Here is a 20,698-nt window from a genome sequence, read left to right on the forward strand (position 1 = left end):
TCTTCATTCTTTCTCAGCTCTTAGCTGAATTTTACATTAACTTTCCAACCTGACTCTGAAACTAGTGTTTCAGCAGCATTGGAATATTAGAGTGCCTTATCCAGAATCAGAGAAGCACAGCGGCAAACGTCTTGACAGGCAGAGAAAGAGCATTAAGCAAAGTTGTCCTCTGCTTGCTTTGTGGTGGATTTTAAACAGTGATCCCTGCTTATGTAGCTATAATGACTTTATTAAGAAATGTGTTCTTGAGTAGTAAACTTAATCTATCAGACAAATAAAACCACAAATTTAGTTGAACTGAAAATCACTTGTTACTTTGGCTCTTTAACTATCATTATAGCATAAATTGCAACAGTTACAACCGTCTCTGGGAGTACATGGATATTTTACAGCTATTGTAAATGAACAGTATTACAGTTGGAGATATGTGGCTGTAAAACCACAGGAAGGGTAGTTCAAGAAACAACACCTGGTTTCCTATAGGCTTCCAAACTCAGTGTATCAAAAGACAGGAAATATGTGCTTCTCTTACCACCTTTTAGGTGCATATAACAACACATAAGCACACAACAACAGGTGGCTATATATTTATGCAAGACAACACTGCATGCATTGGGCACAGATGGTATAAAGAGTCAAGAGTCCCAACTTGTGGTTGTACTCCCTGAATTAAACCTACCCCTGAGACAAACAGCACCTGCCCACAGATGATTTAATTATCTAGTCACTAGCCTTCTGGATACAATTCATGGCATGGAACATTTTATAGGTCCTCTTTCTTTTGCAGAAGTTCAAAATTAAGGGCAAATATCATTAGTCTCAGCTGACCAATGAAGAAACTGAAACCAAAAGAGGTTTAAAAAGCCAAGTGTCACACCCCAATAGAAAAATGGGCAAATGTCATGAGCAGACAATTCAAAGAAGATACACACAGGGCCAGTAGATGTTAAAAAGGGTTCAACCTCACTAGTAATCAAATAAATGCAAATTTAAGCCACAGCAGCATATCATTTTCCCATTCTCATATTAGGAAAAGTTAACTAATAATACTCAGTGCTAGTAGGGATGGAATGAGATGGACTGTCCTACTACTGGCTAATGGGAGTATGAATTTGTACAACCTCTGTGCACTATAAAGTAATCTTTCAAGTTGCATCAGGGGTCTTTTAATATGTCTCATTTGACCCAGTAATTTCACTCATAGGTTTCTGTATTATGGAAATGCTTATTTATAAAAATATTCATCAAAACATGAGATATGAAAGAAAAATTAAAAACAAAGACTCTACTTTCCAATTTCTAATTGAGAGAAGAGATAAATAACTGTTTATCATGTAGTAAAACAGTATGCAACCATTAAAAGCCATATTTTAAGAATATTTAATAACACAAGGAATGCTAAAGATAAAATGTTAGCTGAAAAAGGACACAACACTTTAAATATAATTCTAGTTGTATGTTTTAAATGTATGCACAGAGATTTCGCCAGAAAAGTAAGATAAATGGAATGAAATACAGTGAAGTGTTAACAGTGATTTTTCATTAGATGGTGGGATTACAGGTAATTATATCCTTTATACATTTCTATATTTCTAATTTTCCTGCCATAAAAAAGTTATCACTTTTATAATCGGGGATGTGGGGGAAAGGTTACTTTTTAAAGCAAAGAGCACAAGATTCTGAACAAGGGGAAGCCCAGGGTCTGGTATGAGAACATTAGCTTTGCAGTCATCCAGACCACTAAGATCAAAACTCTTTCTGAACCAGGATTTTGAACTTGGATCTCTGAGACCCAAAAAGGTTTTATGTTTGGGTTTTTCAGGAACGTTCAAAGGCCCCTTAAGAGTATATCAAAAGTGTTAATAGATATACACTTTATGTGCACTTTTCTTGGGATATATTGCATAGCTTTCAGATATTTAAATAGATCCTTGACCACAAAAGTTAAAATTAACATAAAGTTTAGTTGAGTAGCTAGTGAATCCATTTAATCTGACTACAATTAATGTAGTCAAATCCTAATGTGAGTTTAATTCCTTTCCTTCATTAACAAGATGTTTAACATTTCATTCGGGATCATGTTGACAACTCTTATAGATATAAATCTAGTACACTAAGCTACAATCACCTCGGAATCTGAAATGTGATCCTATTCACAAGCCTAAATAAAATAAGAAAAGTTAATTATTATGTTATAAAAAATAACAATTACTAATTTTGTTTCACAGTATACCAAGTACCTGTATATGTAATCTCATTTAATTCTTAGCACAAGTTTGTGGTGTAAAGTGGTAACATCACTCTTGTTTCACAGATAAGAAAACTAAAGCCCAGATAGAAGAAATGACTGGTACGCAGACAAGCAGCTAGTTTAAATGTCTCCTAACTCCGGTTCACTGCTATTTAGACTCCTCACAGTCTCTCCTTTTTCATTCTTGTTTTTGTTGCTGCCAGATACACTAGGACGCTCTTCACCCAAACCAGAAGTCTGTCCCCTAAAAGCTGGGTGAAGGGTACACAGCAGCTCTACCATTTTCGCAACTTCTTGTGAGTCAGACTATTTCAAAATAAAAAGTTTTAACACAGCAAAACACAAACCCCACTAAAACTAAAACTTAGCTAAACTGAACTAAGCTAAAATAAAATAAATTTTAAAATTCCTTCCCTGCACTTTCCACCTACCCCTTCTTCAAAGCTCCCCTCTTCCACAGGGCCTTCTTCAGTGCACTGGCCAGCAGGGACTGAACCTCTTAATGACTAAAATCAGGAACCACACCTTTTTTTTCCTGAAACATATACACACAAAAAAAAAAAAACAGTTAAGGATTGCATTTTCTAAGGGATTGTGTTGTAATCAGCTACCTATAGCAGAAGTTACCGGTAGATCTGGCAAACACTGACACTACTAGCTGAAAAGAGGAAAAAAATCAGGTCAATTGTCCAATTGCTGATTCTTTTAATTTTTTTTTTTTTTACTAAGTCATTTAGTTATTTGGTTATCTTGTGTGAACCCAAATGAATTTCATTAGTCAGGCACATTTGAGTACCGTCTTTCATAGAATCCAATGCAAGATCCCTTGAATCAGGATCACTCTGGGACTACAAGGTTTTGAGGTGCACAGAGAAAATGCTAGCATACAGTAGAAGTCTAAAACCAGAACCATGCCAAAGTACTAACTGTTTCTTAACTTGGAATCCAAACTTAACTCTGTGCTTTAAACACAGTTACTGGTGCTCGCCTTGCAAATGCTGGGGGACCTACCAACACGGTTCATTTACCTACAGGCCTCCATGGAAGTATTGCTAAGTGACATTCCATAACTAGAGGGCAAGGCAACCTGAGTTCCCCTTTGTAAAATCATACAAAACTCCAAGTCCAGGGGAACAAGGAAACCACAAAAGGAAATCTGAATAAGTTAGAGGGGGCTCACTGTATTTTTTTTTTTTTTTTTTTTTTTTTTTTTTTTTTTTTGAGATGGAGTCTCACTCTGTCACCCAGGATGGAGCGCAATGGCGAGATCTCAGCTCACTGCAAACTCCACCTCATGAGTTCAAGCACTTCTCCTGCCTCAGCCTCCCAAGTAGTTGGGATTACAGGCACCCACCACCACGCCTGGCTGATTTTAGAATTTTTAGTAGAGACAGAGTTTCGCCATGTTGGTCAGGCTGGTCTTGAACTCCTGACCTCAGGTGATCTGCCTGCCTCAGCCTCCAAAAGTGATGGGATTACAGGCATGAGCCACCATGCCCAGCCCATTTTTTCTGATTTCTAATCACACAAATAATTCACCATTTTATGTTACATTCACTTAACTGGCGAAAAGGATGAAGGAAGCCCCACTCCTTAGTAGGCAACTGACTTACATAAAATAAGATCACACAATTACTGAAAACTGTGACACTACACTTAAGGCTTGAGCTGGGGGAAAATAATCAACAACCACATATTGAGAGTCTAGAGTATGCCAGGTACTACCCCAGTAATTAAGACATAACCCTGCTCTCCAGGAGTATACAGTGTGGTAGAGGAATGAAGACAGGTGGCATCTGTGGAATGTGAAGGTATCAGGCTTCAGAGGCAAGAGAGACTCTATCGTTGGATAATCAGGAAAGGATTCATGATTGTGAATGCTCTAATGAGGGGAACAAGGCTGTGCTTAAAATGTATTTTCTATCTCTTTCTCATAGGCCCACAACAGAAACCTACTCTCCATAGATTTTGATCATATAACCCGCACAGGAAAGATCTATGATGATCATCGAAAATTCACCCTTCGAATTCTTTATGACCAGACTGGGCGACCCATTCTGTGGTCTCCCGTAAGCAGATATAATGAAGTGAACATCACATATTCGCCTTCGGGATTGGTGACATTTATTCAAAGAGGGACATGGAATGAAAAAATGGAATATGACCAGAGTGGAAAAATTATTTCAAGAACTTGGGCTGATGGGAAAATTTGGAGCTATACCTACTTAGAAAAAGTAAGTACATAGGGGAAAAAGACAAGTTTCAAGTTTCAGAATAAGACTATGGAAAATGGCCCTAATTGTCCATCTTGGTGAGGACCTGAAGGAGAGAAGTCTGTGTTCTGGCTGTTCTGTTCTGTAGAAGTGACAAAAAGATGTTGAAGTTATAAAGATGAACTGTTTTTCAGCTGCAAACTTTTCCCAGTCCCACACTCTGCCAAGTATTCTTTCAGACTAAAGTCAGAATAATGGCTTAGCTTTCTCCTCATTTGAACATCTTTGTTCATGCTTTTGAAAAGGTATCTTTATTATTATGAAAGCTCATACTGAGGGAAAAATAGCTAGAAAATTATAAAATTGTGTTAATGTACTCAGCTCTGGGAAAGGGCCTTTTACCCAGAGGATAAGCAATTGTAATTTTGTTAGGATAGTCAGTGAAATTTTAGTTGTATACATTTGAAAACTAATTTCCAAAAGTAATCAGGCTGCGGGAATGGTGGTAGTGGGGCCTCATTGGTAATAGTCTTTTGTGTATAGTGAGTCTACAATAGCATTCATAATGGTAGCTTGTGGCCTATGTCTGGGAATAATAGAAAAAGATTTTAATCCCACTCCAGGAACCATTTGTCAAACATCAGTCCCTACAGAGCAAAATAGTTTCTGGTCAGATTGGTACCAGAGGACAATAAGAGTAATTGATCTCTATCTCAATGCCTAATCTCCTAAGATAGTGCCTCTTGTTTCCCAAATCTATTCTTTCAACAAATTTAGGAATTTATCAGTCCCAAATTAATTTCTACAAAAATTGAAAGATGCCTTGGATTCAAGAGTAATCAGTACAAGGTAGCTTCTAGACGTTCTTAGAAAAGTCATAGGAGCTCATAGTTCACATGACAAATTTTCCTATTGGTACCACATAATGCCAAACTTTTCTGATACACCCTCCCCAAAGTTAAATAAAAATAGTGTGATAGTGGTTATATGTCACTATACAACTATGTTACTAGTTCTCAGAGTTTGTTGCTGGAGAATTTACCAAGTTGGAAATGCTTGAAGATAAAGCAGAGTTTACTTGGGAGCCAGGGCAAAAGGAAGGAGTCCTTTTCTGAATTCACCTTGTGTCCCTTTCTGCTAAAAATATTTATCAGATCTATAATCCATCTTCCACACTAGCAAAATCTGAATCTTACAGAGCAGGTCTTTCGTCTTTTGAATTTTGATAACATTCAAAATTATTCAAAATTCAAAATTCAGAACATTCAAAATTCAGAAAACTGGCAAAATCCTATGACTAGTGTCTACAGAGTGCCGAGCCTGTTATAACATTAACTGAATCCAAACATTTGGTGGTATATGTGCATAGGCAAAGTATTAAGGTGTATACTGATGACCTTCATATGAAAAAAAAAAAAAAAAGATGCTACTGACCATTAACAGAATATTGGCTGAGTTAGTTTTCCAGAAAGGAAGACAGGTTTGCACCAACCTTTCCACAGGTCCTTCATGTGTCTAGTTAAGTAGCTAGCGCTCCTTAGAAGCATGCATGGGTTTGCACTCATCACTCCAGCCTCATTAGCACCAGAGTCCAACCAACTGAACTAATTGCCTATAGACAGTCACATCTAGGTCTCATAAGACTTTCCTTTAGGCTATCTGCACAATAACATACGAGCCTTTTGAAAACTTAAATTTCATCCCTGTGTGCAGTTATTTAGCCTCTTCTCTGACACCAATGAGGAAGTGTTATTGTTTCTCTTTTCTGAATTCACTGATTATTCCATCAAATTTACCTAAGCAAAGAATCACGTGAAGCAAACTTCACAAGTTCTCTTTGCTACAGAAATGTAGTTGGCAATAATTGTTAAGCAAACAAACAAAAACCTTGGTGAGATGGCCAGTGTCTGCAGTGGACAGAAATAAGACCTTCCTCACCCAGAATAAGGTAACAAGACAAGTCCTGGTGACTTCCTGACCAGTGAGACACACCAGCTTATTTGTACCTTTGAGCTCACTTTTGTTCCTTTCTTGATTTTATATTTAATTTGTTCTCTAATTAAAAGGGTAGCTACTGATTTAAGCAATCCCGTTATACAAAACTCAGAACCTACAAACACATAATTATGGAATGGTTCTTTACTTTCCAAAAATCATTTATCATAATATTGATTTTATTAACATTATTATTACCAGTAATCATAACTAATTTGCTAGCTATAATAATTTAATGAAATAACTTAATATAAAGCACCCAAGTAGAGATGCTAGCTAGCACTAACTGCTACTTGTTAGGTAAATCAAAACAGGAAAGAGAAGAAGAAAGGAAGGGAGGGGAAAAAAGGAAGGAAGGAAGGAAGGAAAGAAGGAAGGAAATTTGTGACTCAATTTCAAAAATTGTGACTCAGTTTCAAAGACGGAAAAGTGAAAGAACATTGAATTTACCAAAATCCCATGTAATATGCAACTTTTTCAGTGACTTGAGGTTTTCTATCTCCTTGTGTTCTTTCCAGTCCCCTCTTTAATATGGCCTTTGTGACACATTCTTTCACTATGACAGGGTCAGAGCAGGCACAAAGAGGCTGGTTCTCGTAGTATATTTTAAACTAAGAATTCTCAAACTTTAAAATGGATTTCTCTTTTTATACTCCAAAATACTAACCCTGTGAATTTGCTTGCCATACCTCTGTCATGATGTATTAAAAAGCAGCGGCAGATTTTTCACCTTAACATGCAGAAATGCTGTAAAAATAGTTTGACTTCCTCTAGAGTAAGTGAAAGTTATGCATATCATTTTCATGCACAACGGTTTGTAGCCATTAGGAGGAAAATAATTATTTGGGTAATGGCTGTGGTTGCTTAATGATCTCTTCCCTATTTAAAAAAATCAATTATTGTTTCTTAAATTTTCTCTATGTGGTCATTAATTCTCTGTCTTGATTTATGAGACTTCTCTGAATTAATTATATTTTGAAGACTTGTGGGCCAAAATTTTGTATTACAGTAAATGTAAATCTTTCAGTTTCCTAAAATAATTCTTAGGAACTTCACTTTTAAAATGCATTTAAATATATTTCATAATCATTTAATAAGATACTTTAGCCTTATGCATTTACAGGAATTGCCTCTTTGGGGCTTTTTCAGAGGGTGCCTAGAGGGACCGGAATGATGACTTTGGCTTCAGCTTCCAGGTGGCCCCACATTGCCATCTGGTGGTCATTCAAATGCTTTAACTTTTCAACTTTCTGCTCTCATTTCTAGTCTCGTTCAAATAAGCATACAGCCATGATTGCTGTTGCTGTTGTTGTTTTTACAATTATCTCTTTTGGAACCTCACAATCAATTAAAAGAATAAAAGTCTCCCACTCTGTTATTTGGACTAATAAGAAATGGCCTTTTATCCTATAGCAGCACTGTGGACATTGGATAGATTGATAAGCATTGTTTTTGAACAAACTGATAATAATGCCCACCCAAAGTGAAAAAGCAGCCAAATGAGCTAAATGGTATTTTGGCAAAATAACAGTTACATTCATTTGATTTCTAATCACGTCATGCACATTCTTGCCATTGGCAGGAAGCTTTAAAACAGACCACGAACTTTTGAGACAGCTCAGCATCAGCACCACCTAGGAACAAGGTTCAGGCAGTGGTTTACTGCAGGCTGCAGGATGAGAGTAGAGGGGAGAATAATAATGACGTGCCATAGGCCAATCGCGGTGGCTCACGCCTGTAATCCCAGCATTTCGGGAGGCCAAGGCGAGTGGATCACAAGGTCAAGAAATCGAGACCATCCTGGCCAACATGGTAAAACCCTGTCTCTACTAAAAATACAAAAAACAGCTGGGCATGGTGGCATTACCCATAGTCCCAGCTACTTGGGAGGCTGAGGCAGGAGAATTGCCTGAACCTGGAAGGCAGAGGTTGCAGTGAGCCAAGATCATGCCACTGCACTCCAGCCTGGCGACTGAGCGAGACGCCGTCTCAAAAATAAAAAATAAAAAATAAATGACATACCATAAATACTTGGAAAGAGTGGTACAGTGACTGGAAAAGGCATGGCTCAGGCAGGCTGGTACTAGATAATGTGTGGAGGCCATATGGTGATTGTCCCTGGCCCATGTCACAGGTGACAGACGTCATTTGCTCACGGCAAGTTGACGGAAGAGAGTGGAAAGGAACTAAGAAATGTGACTTTCAGCACAGAGATAATGCAAAAGCTTTTCCACAATTCCTGTATAAAGCCTTTCCACCTCTGGCTCCTGCCACCTGCTGCCCCGTTCATAGGAAAATTTCTTGCTGATTCTATTGAATTCTGCCTTGGTCCAGGGAGGCAGTTCTCCCTAATGTCTCCAAGCCCATTCAGGATTTCCAAGTCTCCTTCCTTTTGTTCAGGAGGTTTTCAGAAGTCACAACAGTGGAACTGTAGGCTGTGGCAAGCTGCAGGTTGCCCACAAGTGATGAGTTGACAGGATTTCTGCACTCACCTCTGGCTCTCCAGGTATCATGTTGGTGGAAAAGAAAGAATGAACAAACAAGCAAATAACCACTGACTTTGACTTCGTGGTACTGAGAGGCAATTCAAAATCAATAATGCTCAGAAGGATAGGGAGGATACGTAGTTTCAGAAAGCACATTCAATATTAGTATGTAATATCATATTCAGAAGATACAAATGTACATTACGTATTTTTATGTAACTCACATTCATATTTATATAATTTGTGCTTAGAAAATGAAAATATACCTATTGTTTTCATAACACAAACTCCAATAAATAACCCTCAACTAAATCCCTTTGCTTGAAAAGGTAATTTTCAAGAGGGGAAGGATAAAGCTCCTCTAGCGAGTCATAGCAGAGTCTCCAGGAGTGAGTAATTTTTATTAAAAGCTGAGATGTACATGTCAGTCAATTAGTGTCCTCCCTAAAGCAGTGCTCCTTTTATGTCTATATTTAGAATTAAAATAAGACAATCAATATTTATGAAGCATCTATTACCTACGAAGCATTATACTTCAACAAACAACTGTTTCTGAAATACAGATCAGTTTAGGGGAGAGGGGTTGCATAACCAGAGAAGTATTCAATTTTAAGGACATGTTTCCCTAATATTAAAACATGAATTGAAATGTGAAGTTAAAACATCAATTGCAAAACAATAATAATACCATAATAATATTTTATGCACAATGCTTAGGAGTACATCTACTACATGAAGTCAATCAATACCTTATGGTAACTATAATTTGTGAAATGCCCTGCTATCCATTTACCTTCCTCTGAAACAAATGCACATTGAAGCAACAATACCCTTTCTAACAGTTTCTCTCAGCTTGCAAGTGCCCTCTTGCAACCATCCCTTAACTTGCTTAAAAGCCTTCAAGGGTGCCAGATGCAGTGGCACACACTGTTCGTCAGGAGGCTGAGACAGGAGGATAGCTTGAGCTCAGGAGTTCGAGGCTACACTGAGCTATGACTACACCACTGCACTCCATCCAGCCTGGGCAACACAGTGAGACCCTTTAAAAAATGAAATAAAATAGAAACCTTTCAATGGCTCCCTGTTGCCAACATGCTTAAATCCAAACTCCTTAGTGTAGCTTAGAAAGCCTAGCATGATCCAGACTCAGCCTACGTAGCTGACATCATCTCCTGCCAGTCCCACCATCCCCAACATACTCAAGCTCTAGCCACACAAAATTTCCCTCATTCTCTGAAAATAGTCATGTTCTTTTTCACATCCAGACCCTCACAAGGCTGTGCTCTCTGCCAAGAATACTCTTTCTCTATGTCTGCCCCAGGTTCCCTGACTTCACCTGCACAATCCCTAGGCATACTTTTTTTTTTTTTTTTGAGACAGAGTCTTGCTCTGTTGCCCAGGCTGTAGTGCAGTGGCACAATCTCAGCACACTGCAACCTCCACCTCCCAGGTTCAAGCGATTCTCCTGCCTCAGCCTCCTGAATACCTGGGGCTACAGGCGTGTGCCATGACGCCTGGCTAATTTTTGTATTTTTAAGTAGAGACAGGGTTTCACCATGTTGGCCAGGCTGGTCTCAAACTCCTGACCTCGTGATCCACCTGCCTCGGCCTCCCAAAATGCTAAGATTACAGGTGTGAACCACCACACTCAGCCGGCATTCTTTATGTCTCAACTCAGATGCCACTTTATCCAAGAAGCCTTCTCTGGTCTCTCAAGTCTGAGTTAGCTGGTCTTCCATTGCTTTCCAGAAGCTCTCTGTACCTCCCCTGTCATAGCACATTTCACACTGTATTGTAATTTCTTGGTCAGTTGTCTTTCTCCTCCATTAAAACTGTGAGTTTCATGAAGACAGACTACCACTATTTTGCACTACCGTATCCACTAGGGTTTGCCACAGTGTCTGGCACACAGTAAGTGCTTAATTTGTGTTGAATGGATGAATGTGTATTTTCTTTAATCGCCTCAACTTTAGTTGTCCATAATATGCTTTTCTGCCTTTGTCTCGTTTCAGTCTGTGATGCTTCTCTTACATAGCCAGCGGCGTTACATCTTTGAGTATGACCAACCAGATTGTCTGCTCTCAGTCACCATGCCTAGCATGGTGCGTCACAGCTTACAAACCATGCTTTCGGTGGGCTACTACCGGAACATCTATACCCCACCAGACAGTAGCACTTCTTTTATCCAAGACTATAGTCGAGATGGCCGATTGCTACAGACCCTGCATCTAGGGACAGGGCGCAGAGTCTTATACAAGTACACCAAGCAAGCAAGGCTTTCTGAGATTCTCTATGATACCACTCAGGTCACATTGACATATGAAGAGTCTTCTGGAGTGATTAAGACAATACACCTGATGCATGACGGATTCATCTGCACAATCAGATACAGGCAAACAGGTTTGTTGTGAAAGAGTGGTGATGTGTACAACAGCATCACTATTTTCTTATGACATTTTTACTGACCACAGCGTGAGATAGAAGCATTAATCTACACACTTTCAACTCAACTTTCACTTTACTTATCAAATTTTCTGATATTGAAAATTTAAAGCATGTTATAGTCTGATGAAAGCTGATTTCTTAAAAACATGTAGCACATTTCTTTCTTTTGGCTCTCAAGTAATTTGAAATTTAAGTGCCTAGTGTAACTGTATACCCATTCCTGCTCAGCACCAAATCTTCTCAAAGATGAAACTGCAAGATATAAGTCTCACTGAAACTAGCTCAATCCCTGTGTAAACTTTATAAGCCACAGTTGATGACAAAATATCTTCACAAGTCAGAACCTTCTAATGTATTTCACCCTTTGGGTTTATAGAATGCCCAAATCCAGTTACTTTAATGCTGGAGTTTGTCAAAACCTGACCCTCTGACTTTGTAGCAAAGGTTAAATGAAATGAAAGCATTTTTATCAGTGATTATAGCAAGAAAACATGTTCATAATATCAGCTTCATCACCCTAGGCTACTGGATGTGTTATTACTTCTGTAGTTTCTTTAATTAAAATTTTCTATATACAGTATTCTAAATTGTTTTATATTTGAAGATTACCACTATGAGAATATATATCCATGAGATAATATGCCCAGGCATTTTGTATCAGAGATCAATCTCTCATATTTTATTATGAATATAAATGCACCAGTGCTAAATAAAATAACACTAGACCTTTCTGACTCTTCTGCATTGATCACCTAGCTTCTTATTGTTTTGTTTTGGTTCCTACAGGACCTCTTATTGGACGCCAGATTTTCAGATTCAGTGAAGAAGGTCTTGTGAATGCACGTTTTGACTACAGCTACAACAATTTCCGCGTCACCAGCATGCAAGCTGTAATCAATGAAACCCCTTTGCCTATAGATCTGTACCGATATGTTGATGTCTCTGGCAGAACAGAGCAGTTTGGAAAATTCAGTGTAATTAATTATGATTTAAATCAAGTCATAACTACTACAGTAATGAAACACACCAAAATCTTCAGTGCCAATGGACAAGTCATTGAAGTCCAATATGAAATCCTAAAGGCAATTGCCTACTGGATGACTATTCAATATGATAATGTGGGCCGCATGGTAATCTGTGACATAAGGGTAGGAGTAGATGCCAATATAACAAGGTACTTCTATGAATACGATGCTGATGGACAACTGCAGACTGTTTCTGTAAATGACAAAACCCAGTGGCGTTATAGTTACGACCTCAATGGAAACATCAACCTCTTAAGTCATGGGAATAGTGCTCGTCTTACTCCTCTTCGATATGACCTCCGAGACCGCATTACCAGATTAGGAGAAATTCAGTATAAAATGGATGAAGATGGCTTTCTCAGGCAGAGGGGAAATGATGTTTTTGAATATAATTCTAATGGCCTGCTGCAGAAAGCCTACAATAAGGCTTCTGGTTGGACTGTGCAGTATTACTATGATGGGCTTGGGCGACGTGTTGCGAGTAAGTCCAGCCTAGGGCAGCACCTTCAGTTCTTTTATGCAGACCTTGCCAACCCCATAAGAGTTACTCATTTGTACAACCACACAAGCTCGGAGATTACATCTCTGTATTATGATCTCCAAGGTCACCTTATTGCCATGGAGTTAAGCAGTGGCGAAGAATATTATGTAGCCTGTGATAATACAGGTACCCCACTAGCTGTGTTCAGCAGCCGAGGCCAGGTCATAAAGGAGATGCTATACACACCTTATGGCGATATCTATCATGACACTCACCCTGACTTTCAGGTCATTATTGGTTTTCATGGAGGACTCTATGATTTCCTTACTAAATTAGTGCACCTGAGGCAAAGGGATTATGATGTTGTCGCTGGCAGATGGACAACGCCTAATCATCACATATGGAAACAGTTGAACCTCCTTCCTAAACCATTCAACCTCTACTCCTTTGAAAATAACTACCCAGTTGGCAAAATTCAAGACGTTGCAAAGTATACCACAGGTACTTAAACTATGTAAAACTTTAAGCTAAACAAGTAACTCAGTGCTGTTGATTTTATCACAGACTCTCAATGCCTTTGTAAATACGCTTCCTCTTCCTGACAGTTAGCCCACAAGTTATTGTGCATTTGCTGTCTTCCTTAGTTTTCTAGAGTGAGCAAAATGTGCATGTTAACATAAAATGTAATGCTTTTACATCCTAGTACATTTGTTTAGCTATCTGTTCTTGTGTTTTACTCTTAAAAGCTTATAGGAATAATTTCATAAAAGAAAAATTCAGGATTCTGTTTCATCATATAAATCCAATATGATGGTCCCTGTGGCCTTAGCACATTAGGAATTGCAATGCAGTAAGCTGAGCTTATATCGAGGATTATCCACAAGTCAAAGCTTTTCCCTATAGAGAGAGGATCATGTGTTTTAGAGTGGGTCATATAAAGGGGAGTTTTAGGCCAGGTGCAGTGGCTCACACCTGTAATCCCAGCTCTGGGAGGCTGAGGCAGGCAGATCAGAGTTGGAGACCAACCTGGCCAACATGGTGAAATCTCTTCTCTACTAAATATACAAAAATTAGCACGTGCCTATAATCCTAGCTACTCAGGAGGCTGAGGCAGGAGAATCACTTGAACCCAGGAGATGGAGGTTGCAGTGAGCTGAGATTGCGCCACTGCACTCCAGCCTGCGCAACAGAATGAGACTATGTCTCAAAAATAAATAAATGAATAAATAAATAGGAGTTTTATTCCTAACTTCCTATTGCCCGAACAGTTCGAAGGCAGGAGAGGTATCTTTCAAGTTTTCAAGAAAGGTTGTAAAGTATGGGATTTTTCATTGTTTTTAATATTGTGTCTCACAGACATCAGAAGTTGGTTGGAGCTCTTTGGTTTCCAGTTACACAATGTACTACCTGGATTTCCCAAACCTGAATTAGAAAATTTAGAATTAACTTATGAGCTTCTACGGCTTCAGACAAAAACTCAAGAGTGGGATCCTGGAAAGGTTAGTAAAAGTTTTATCACCTCTATTTAGCTGAAACAACAGAAGAGCATTCAATACCTAGAAATTATATTTACTTGCATTTGCTTACTAACTTTTTAGTCTTTTTGAATATTCACTAAAATGTGCACAATTAATGAGAAGGTGGGAAAAAAAGTCCCATGAGAAAAAGATCAGAGAATTGGGCTTTGGGGGAAAAAAAGATTAACAGGTTATTTGATGACTGCTGCAATAGGTAAATAAGAGGAAAGAGGAACTGAACTTTTAAAATTCTGAAGTGGGCTACCAAGAGCAGTTACGGATTCTACCTAGAGAAAATTGTTCAGTAAGAGACATGAAAACATCAGATTTCCAATTGTAGGATAATTTAAGGATGAAGTCTTAAGAGCATGGGAACAACAGAATAAAATTACTCTGATAAAGAAAAAATATATAAGCACAATGAAGCAAAAATAATATTACAAGGGTAAAGTTTTGGGAAAAAAAGGAACATGAAAACATTTAAGATTTAGCAGATGATTTCATCAGAAGCATGAGATGCAAATGAAAATAAGGAGCTTTTTCTTTCAACTGAAAGAAATGTGATTATCTGTGTTTGCAAAAACAAAATGGGCTTAATAGAATAAAACTGAAATTTGGGAGTGAGGCCTTGAAATTTAAGTCCAAAAAATTCTAAGGGACAGGAAGTTCTAGATAGGTCCTATAAATTCATCCATTTTTATAAAAATGTAAATGCTTTTTGTAATTAAAAGTCCTTCTAAAAAAATTAGGAAAATGTTGAAAATTGCTGAAGCTTTATAATGGATACTTGGAGGTTCATTAGTCTTTTCTCTTTATTTCTTAGTATGTTTGAAAATTGCCAAAATAAAAATAAAATAAAATAAAAATAAAAACAAAATAAAAATAAAAACTTTTTTTTTAAGTCCATGTAAAAAGATCTGTGAATTTCTGGCTAATTTGCCATAGTTAATTATAAGGTCTTAAGCTCTTTAAAACAGGAACTATGCCTTATGCATTTCTTTGGGCCTCACTGTGCCTAAGCATTACTCTACATGTAGTAATAACATCTAGTCAGTGTGAGTGAAATCAGTGAAAATAAAATGTCTGTGTTTTGTAAGAGCTGGACCCACTTAAAGTGCCTTCTAGTTCTACAATTCTGTGATTTCAAGTTTGAACATATTTCCTTATGTTTAACTCCACCGAGATAGAAGAATGCTAGGTAGTCGCCTAGTAGTCTTTTCCAAATCTCTGATGAAGAGATTCCAAATTTGGCTTATTTTTAAATCACTCACTGACAAATTAAAGAGAGAAGGAAGCAACCTTGCAAGCCTGTCCCTTCCACAATCACCAAGTATCTGACAGATGTCTAACCCCATGCTGCATCTGCTCTGTGCCTCTCTTTCCTAGACTATCCTGGGCATTCAGTGTGAACTCCAGAAACAGCTCAGGAATTTCATTTCCTTGGACCAACTTCCTATGACTCCCCGATACAATGATGGACGGTGCCTTGAAGGAGGGAAGCAACCAAGGTTTGCTGCTGTCCCTTCTGTTTTTGGAAAAGGTATAAAATTTGCCATCAAGGATGGCATAGTAACAGCTGATATTATAGGAGTAGCCAATGAAGATAGCAGGCGGCTTGCTGCCATTCTTAATAATGCCCATTACCTGGAAAACTTACATTTTACCATAGAGGGGAGGGACACTCACTATTTCATTAAGCTTGGGTCTCTGGAGGAAGACCTGGTGCTCATCGGTAACACTGGGGGGAGGCGGATTCTGGAGAATGGCGTCAATGTCACTGTGTCCCAGATGACTTCTGTGTTGAATGGAAGGACTAGACGGTTTGCAGATATTCAGCTCCAGCACGGAGCACTGTGCTTCAACATCCGGTATGGGACAACTGTCGAAGAGGAAAAGAATCACGTGTTGGAGATTGCCAGACAGCGCGCCGTGGCCCAGGCCTGGACTAAGGAACAAAGAAGGCTGCAAGAGGGGGAAGAGGGGATTAGGGCATGGACAGAGGGGGAAAAGCAGCAGCTTTTGAGCACTGGGCGGGTACAAGGTTACGATGGGTATTTTGTTTTGTCTGTTGAGCAGTATTTAGAACTTTCTGACAGTGCCAACAATATTCACTTTATGAGACAGAGCGAAATAGGCAGGAGGTAACAAAAAAAATCTCCGCCTTTGCGTCACCAAAGACTGCCTGTTTTTAAAACACAAAATGGTTTATTGTATTGGTTTTCTAGATCAGAACTCTGTATATGTAAATATGGAGGAAAAACATATCCAACTGCCTTTCAATGTGACGGAAGATGGTATTTTAATATTGTTTGTTTAAACTCTTTAAGAAATGACAGAGATTTTTAGTTCTTGTGTGGCAGTATTCAAAATAACACAAGTAGAACTCAAACAGCTAAAAACAGTTTTCAGAAAGCACCACTTTCAATTTGCTGAGCCATGCATATGTTCCAATACCAGAAAGAACCCAAGGTTCTCTAACTCTACTGTGACAAGCAGTTTCATCCTTAACTGTTGGCAGGATTTGCGGGCTATTTGAAAATGTGGTGCAATAGTATCTGAACCTTGCATTTCAAAAGACTGCCAGCCCTTTCACATTTTCCAGATCTGTTATAGGAAACTTAAAAACAGGTGTAAAATGTCTTCAGCCACCATCTCCTAGAGTCAGGACCCAATTGCCCTTCCTCCCTGATTATTCCTCCTTGCTTGTTAAAGTAAATGCCATATTGTTGTGCTGTGTTTTGGCGTGTGGTGGCTGGGTTCTGCCTACCATGCTTCCCTGTGGGTGTGGTAACCAGACTGAATAGCCACTATTTGCTCGTGTGTACATGATACCAAAGCAGCTGGCCAACGTGACCTCTCTCACACAACCTGTTTTGACTCAATTTTTTACTAAGTTGTCCAGCTGTATCAGTATCATGTAAACGTAGCTTTTATTAATCTGGGTAGGAATTTCTCATTTATATATAGGATGTGTTTTGGTCATAGTTTCACATTAGTGATTCAGTATCTGTACACTAACTCAATGGTTTTGTGCACATGAAAGGTAATTTACTTAAAAGTATGATTCTGGTACAAAAACAAAAAGAGGCTTTAGCAGGCATACACGCCTGGGATGCCAATACATACATTAACTACTACTGCAGAAATTCATAAGAGCCAAAACCTTAAAAAAATAGACCTACTACTTCAGTGAAAGTACCAAAGGGAAGACCAAACCAAACATCACAGCAGTTGCTGCCACATTGTTTCAGCCCACTTAGATTTATCTTTCAAATGTGCTATTCTGTATTGAACATCTCCCAGCCATATTCAGGAAATCGAATCAAGTGAATCCTTTCCAACCAAAAACATTTCAACTAATTATAGAGAGGCAGACTCGTTTTTACTAAAATAATTTATATGGTTAGTTATTTTCATTCTCTGTCCTTACCCATTTATTTTTATGTAATCATCTCTACTGCCTAGGAAAATAACTATTTTCCAGGATGGGTTATTTGTTCTGCAATCATTTAAAATTTGGAGAAAGGTCAGGATTAGAGTTAGTATCAGCCACAGTTTCTCAGTCTCTAGGAATCCTGCAGTGAAAGAAGCCCCTTGGTGAGCTGGAAGATTTGTGCCCAGTGACAAAGAGACAGTTTGCAAAATGCTGTGTAATTCTAAGTTACCACAAATGAAAATACATGACAGCACAATGTGGCCAGTAGAAAATTCCCCTGAGCCAGCTTCTGCACTTTCATCACCGAGTCTGAACATTTGCTATGTCTGAAGGCAAATTTTATGATGGAATGTTAGTTTGGATTCTTTCCAGCTGCTACCTAAATGCAGTGTGGGGTCATTGCCTTGCTTTGTGATGACAGTTTCTTTGAAAATATGCAAAGTCAGAATCTAAGCTCACATTAAGGTTTTTAAAGAGTCTGCCTCCTACTACACAAAGGGAAACGAGGGTAAGGAAATGACCCTGGCAAACCATAGGGGAGGGTGTATTCAAACATTTCATTTTCAAAACCTTCCAGTTAGAATACCGCTTACACATATATTCTGAGAGATAGAATTCATGATGAACTCATCTCTCTTTATAATTGGAAACCCATCAACTTAAGATATTGCTAATCCACACTAGAATCATATTATTGGGTTTTTCCTGAATCAGGCCTGTGTTAATGGTACAGTATTTATTCAGAATAGAATTCTAAAATTACTAACAAACTTGTTGAAAATTTGAATACCTCCACACCAACCTAAAAATGGACCTTAATTTCCTAGAACCTCTGATGTTCTTTTAAATTAATGGAAAAATAATTTGTGAACTGTATATAGAGAGTGCATTCATAAATGTGATTATGTATTTTATCATGAATCCAAAATGTCAATATTAGAGTCTATTTTGCTTATATTTTAAGCGATTATACTTTTTTGCAATTCACTGATGATGTATCATTTTCAAACTGCTTTAAATATCCATTAGAAAAAATATTTGAAGCTTTTACTTAATAGTGATTACCTTGAACTGTGCATTTCTAGTTTGTAATACATATTTCGTTGGTTTGTGCCTTTAGTTTCTTAAAGTTACATTTGTATTATATTCAGGAAATGCACTTTTTATTACTTACAGCTGTGGTTTTAATACTGCCTTGAACTATTACTATTCTTTTTACAACTCCTAAAGTTTGAGGGAGGAAAGAAAAAAAAAAACACACAAAAGGTTAGCACTGATGAGTAGTAAATCGAAGAGAAACGTTTTGGCATTTCTCAGTAAGAACATGGAGGTGTTGAATATAACGCTTCCTATTCAGCTGAATAGAAAGAATGCCTTCATTGACTTGTCGTTCTGAAGTTTAATGAAAGAACAATTCATTTGCATTTCTGATGAACGTGAAAGCATTTTTTAGAGAAACATACGAATTTCTCATACCCAGCAGACAGGTGGCTGACACGGCACAGCCACACACCATTCGAGTAAGTTAAAGTGAGAGCACAGTAGTTGGACTCTCCAATGAAGAACATTCTGGGCTGGAGGCAGGGAATACTCCATGGTTGGTTTTTTTTTTTTCCCTAGTTAAACCCATTTTGTTTGTGCTTTTCTGTTTTGTTTTGTTTTCACTTTTGCACTACAGTCTAGAGATCCAAATGAACTGAAAGTTCAAAGTTTAACACATTTAAATATGTTTATTTTTAGTTGTTATTCTAATCGTTATTGATTAGAAGCATGACTCCTGAAGGAAAGGGAAATAAATCTCAATTCATACTAACTTTCAACAAAATACTTACCATATAAATAAGTATATGTTTTATTTTTTAACCCAACAAAATAATGTATAAAATAAGTATGTCCTTTACTGTCAATTTATCTAGAAGATCTATAATATATAGACTACATATATATAATATATACAACATAGCCAAATGTATGAAAACTTGACAATGTATAATTTGGAATTCACATGCTACCTATGTAGAGAGGTATGAAAATAAGTTATAATTTTCATGAGATTTTTTTCACAGTTTCAAGCATTTCATCATGTTATTTTGACTCTTTTTCTTTTTTCTTTCTTTCTTTAAATATATTTTTATAACTAGACCAGGCCCCACTATAATATCACCTAAGAGAGTCAGGGTGAAGTTTTTGCATTGATGAAGATGTGTTCATGTAAGGGTGATTGTAATGGAGATCAGTCGTAATGGAAGCAAAAGTACAGTAATCAAGTATTGAAAATTTTGGAGAGATTGGAGTGTATTATAGCTTGTGGAAAGACAAAAGGCTACAGATTGAATGCAACATTCTTGTTTTCTTGGAGAAATTCACATACATATAGCTGACCTGACTAGTACTTCAGCTCTTCCACAGCCTTCTATAAAGGTTCTTTCTTCTGCAAAGAAAACTAAAAACAAAAAAAAAAAAAAGAGAAAAAATAAAAAAATTTAAAAAAAAGCAAAGCAAAATTTAAAAATACAGAAAACAAACAAAAAATAATTCAACCATAAATAGTGACTATTATTTCAGTGTGTCCTTCATGTGAAAGCTATTAAGGACCAAATATACTACTGTCTGTAAGAAGAAATTACTTCCTAAACAGTAACTGAAAATACTTAGAGTTAAACTTGCTGTGGATTTTGTCTTGGCAGTTGTCATCTTACATTATTTGTCAAAGGAAATGTGTTTGGCAGTTAAAAATCTTTCCTTAGATTTAGTGGTGAACTTTAACCTCTTAAATAAATGTTAGTATATCAGATTGTGTCCTTGAAAAATATTTTACGTGTATGAATCATGACAACGTCTAAATCTTT

The 20,698-nt window shown here is 37.6% G+C and overlaps 2 protein-coding genes across 4 annotated transcripts in view; one reads left to right on the forward strand and one right to left on the reverse strand.

Moving 5' to 3' along the window:
* TENM1 (teneurin transmembrane protein 1) overlaps window positions 1-19,263 on the forward strand; it is an 832,265-nt gene extending 813,002 nt beyond the window's left edge. For all 3 annotated transcript variants that reach the window (XM_074391610.1, XM_074391609.1, XM_074391611.1), the window contains 5 exons: window positions 4,189-4,485; window positions 10,958-11,345; window positions 12,177-13,397; window positions 14,253-14,395; window positions 15,800-19,263. In XM_074391610.1, coding sequence (XP_074247711.1) covers window positions 4,189-4,485; window positions 10,958-11,345; window positions 12,177-13,397; window positions 14,253-14,395; window positions 15,800-16,558 — 2,808 coding nt within the window. In that variant the 3' untranslated portion in view covers window positions 16,559-19,263. The remainder of the gene's footprint in view (window positions 1-4,188; window positions 4,486-10,957; window positions 11,346-12,176; window positions 13,398-14,252; window positions 14,396-15,799) is intronic.
* Window positions 16,099-20,698, reverse strand: part of SH2D1A (SH2 domain containing 1A) — a 33,088-nt gene continuing 28,488 nt past the window's right edge. The window contains exon 5 of the mRNA XM_003931103.3: window positions 16,099-20,292. The gene's annotated coding sequence lies outside the window, so the exon portion shown is untranslated. The remainder of the gene's footprint in view (window positions 20,293-20,698) is intronic.

This window comes from Saimiri boliviensis, chromosome X (assembly GCF_048565385.1).
Source record: "Saimiri boliviensis isolate mSaiBol1 chromosome X, mSaiBol1.pri, whole genome shotgun sequence".
NCBI lineage: Eukaryota > Metazoa > Chordata > Mammalia > Primates > Cebidae > Saimiri > Saimiri boliviensis.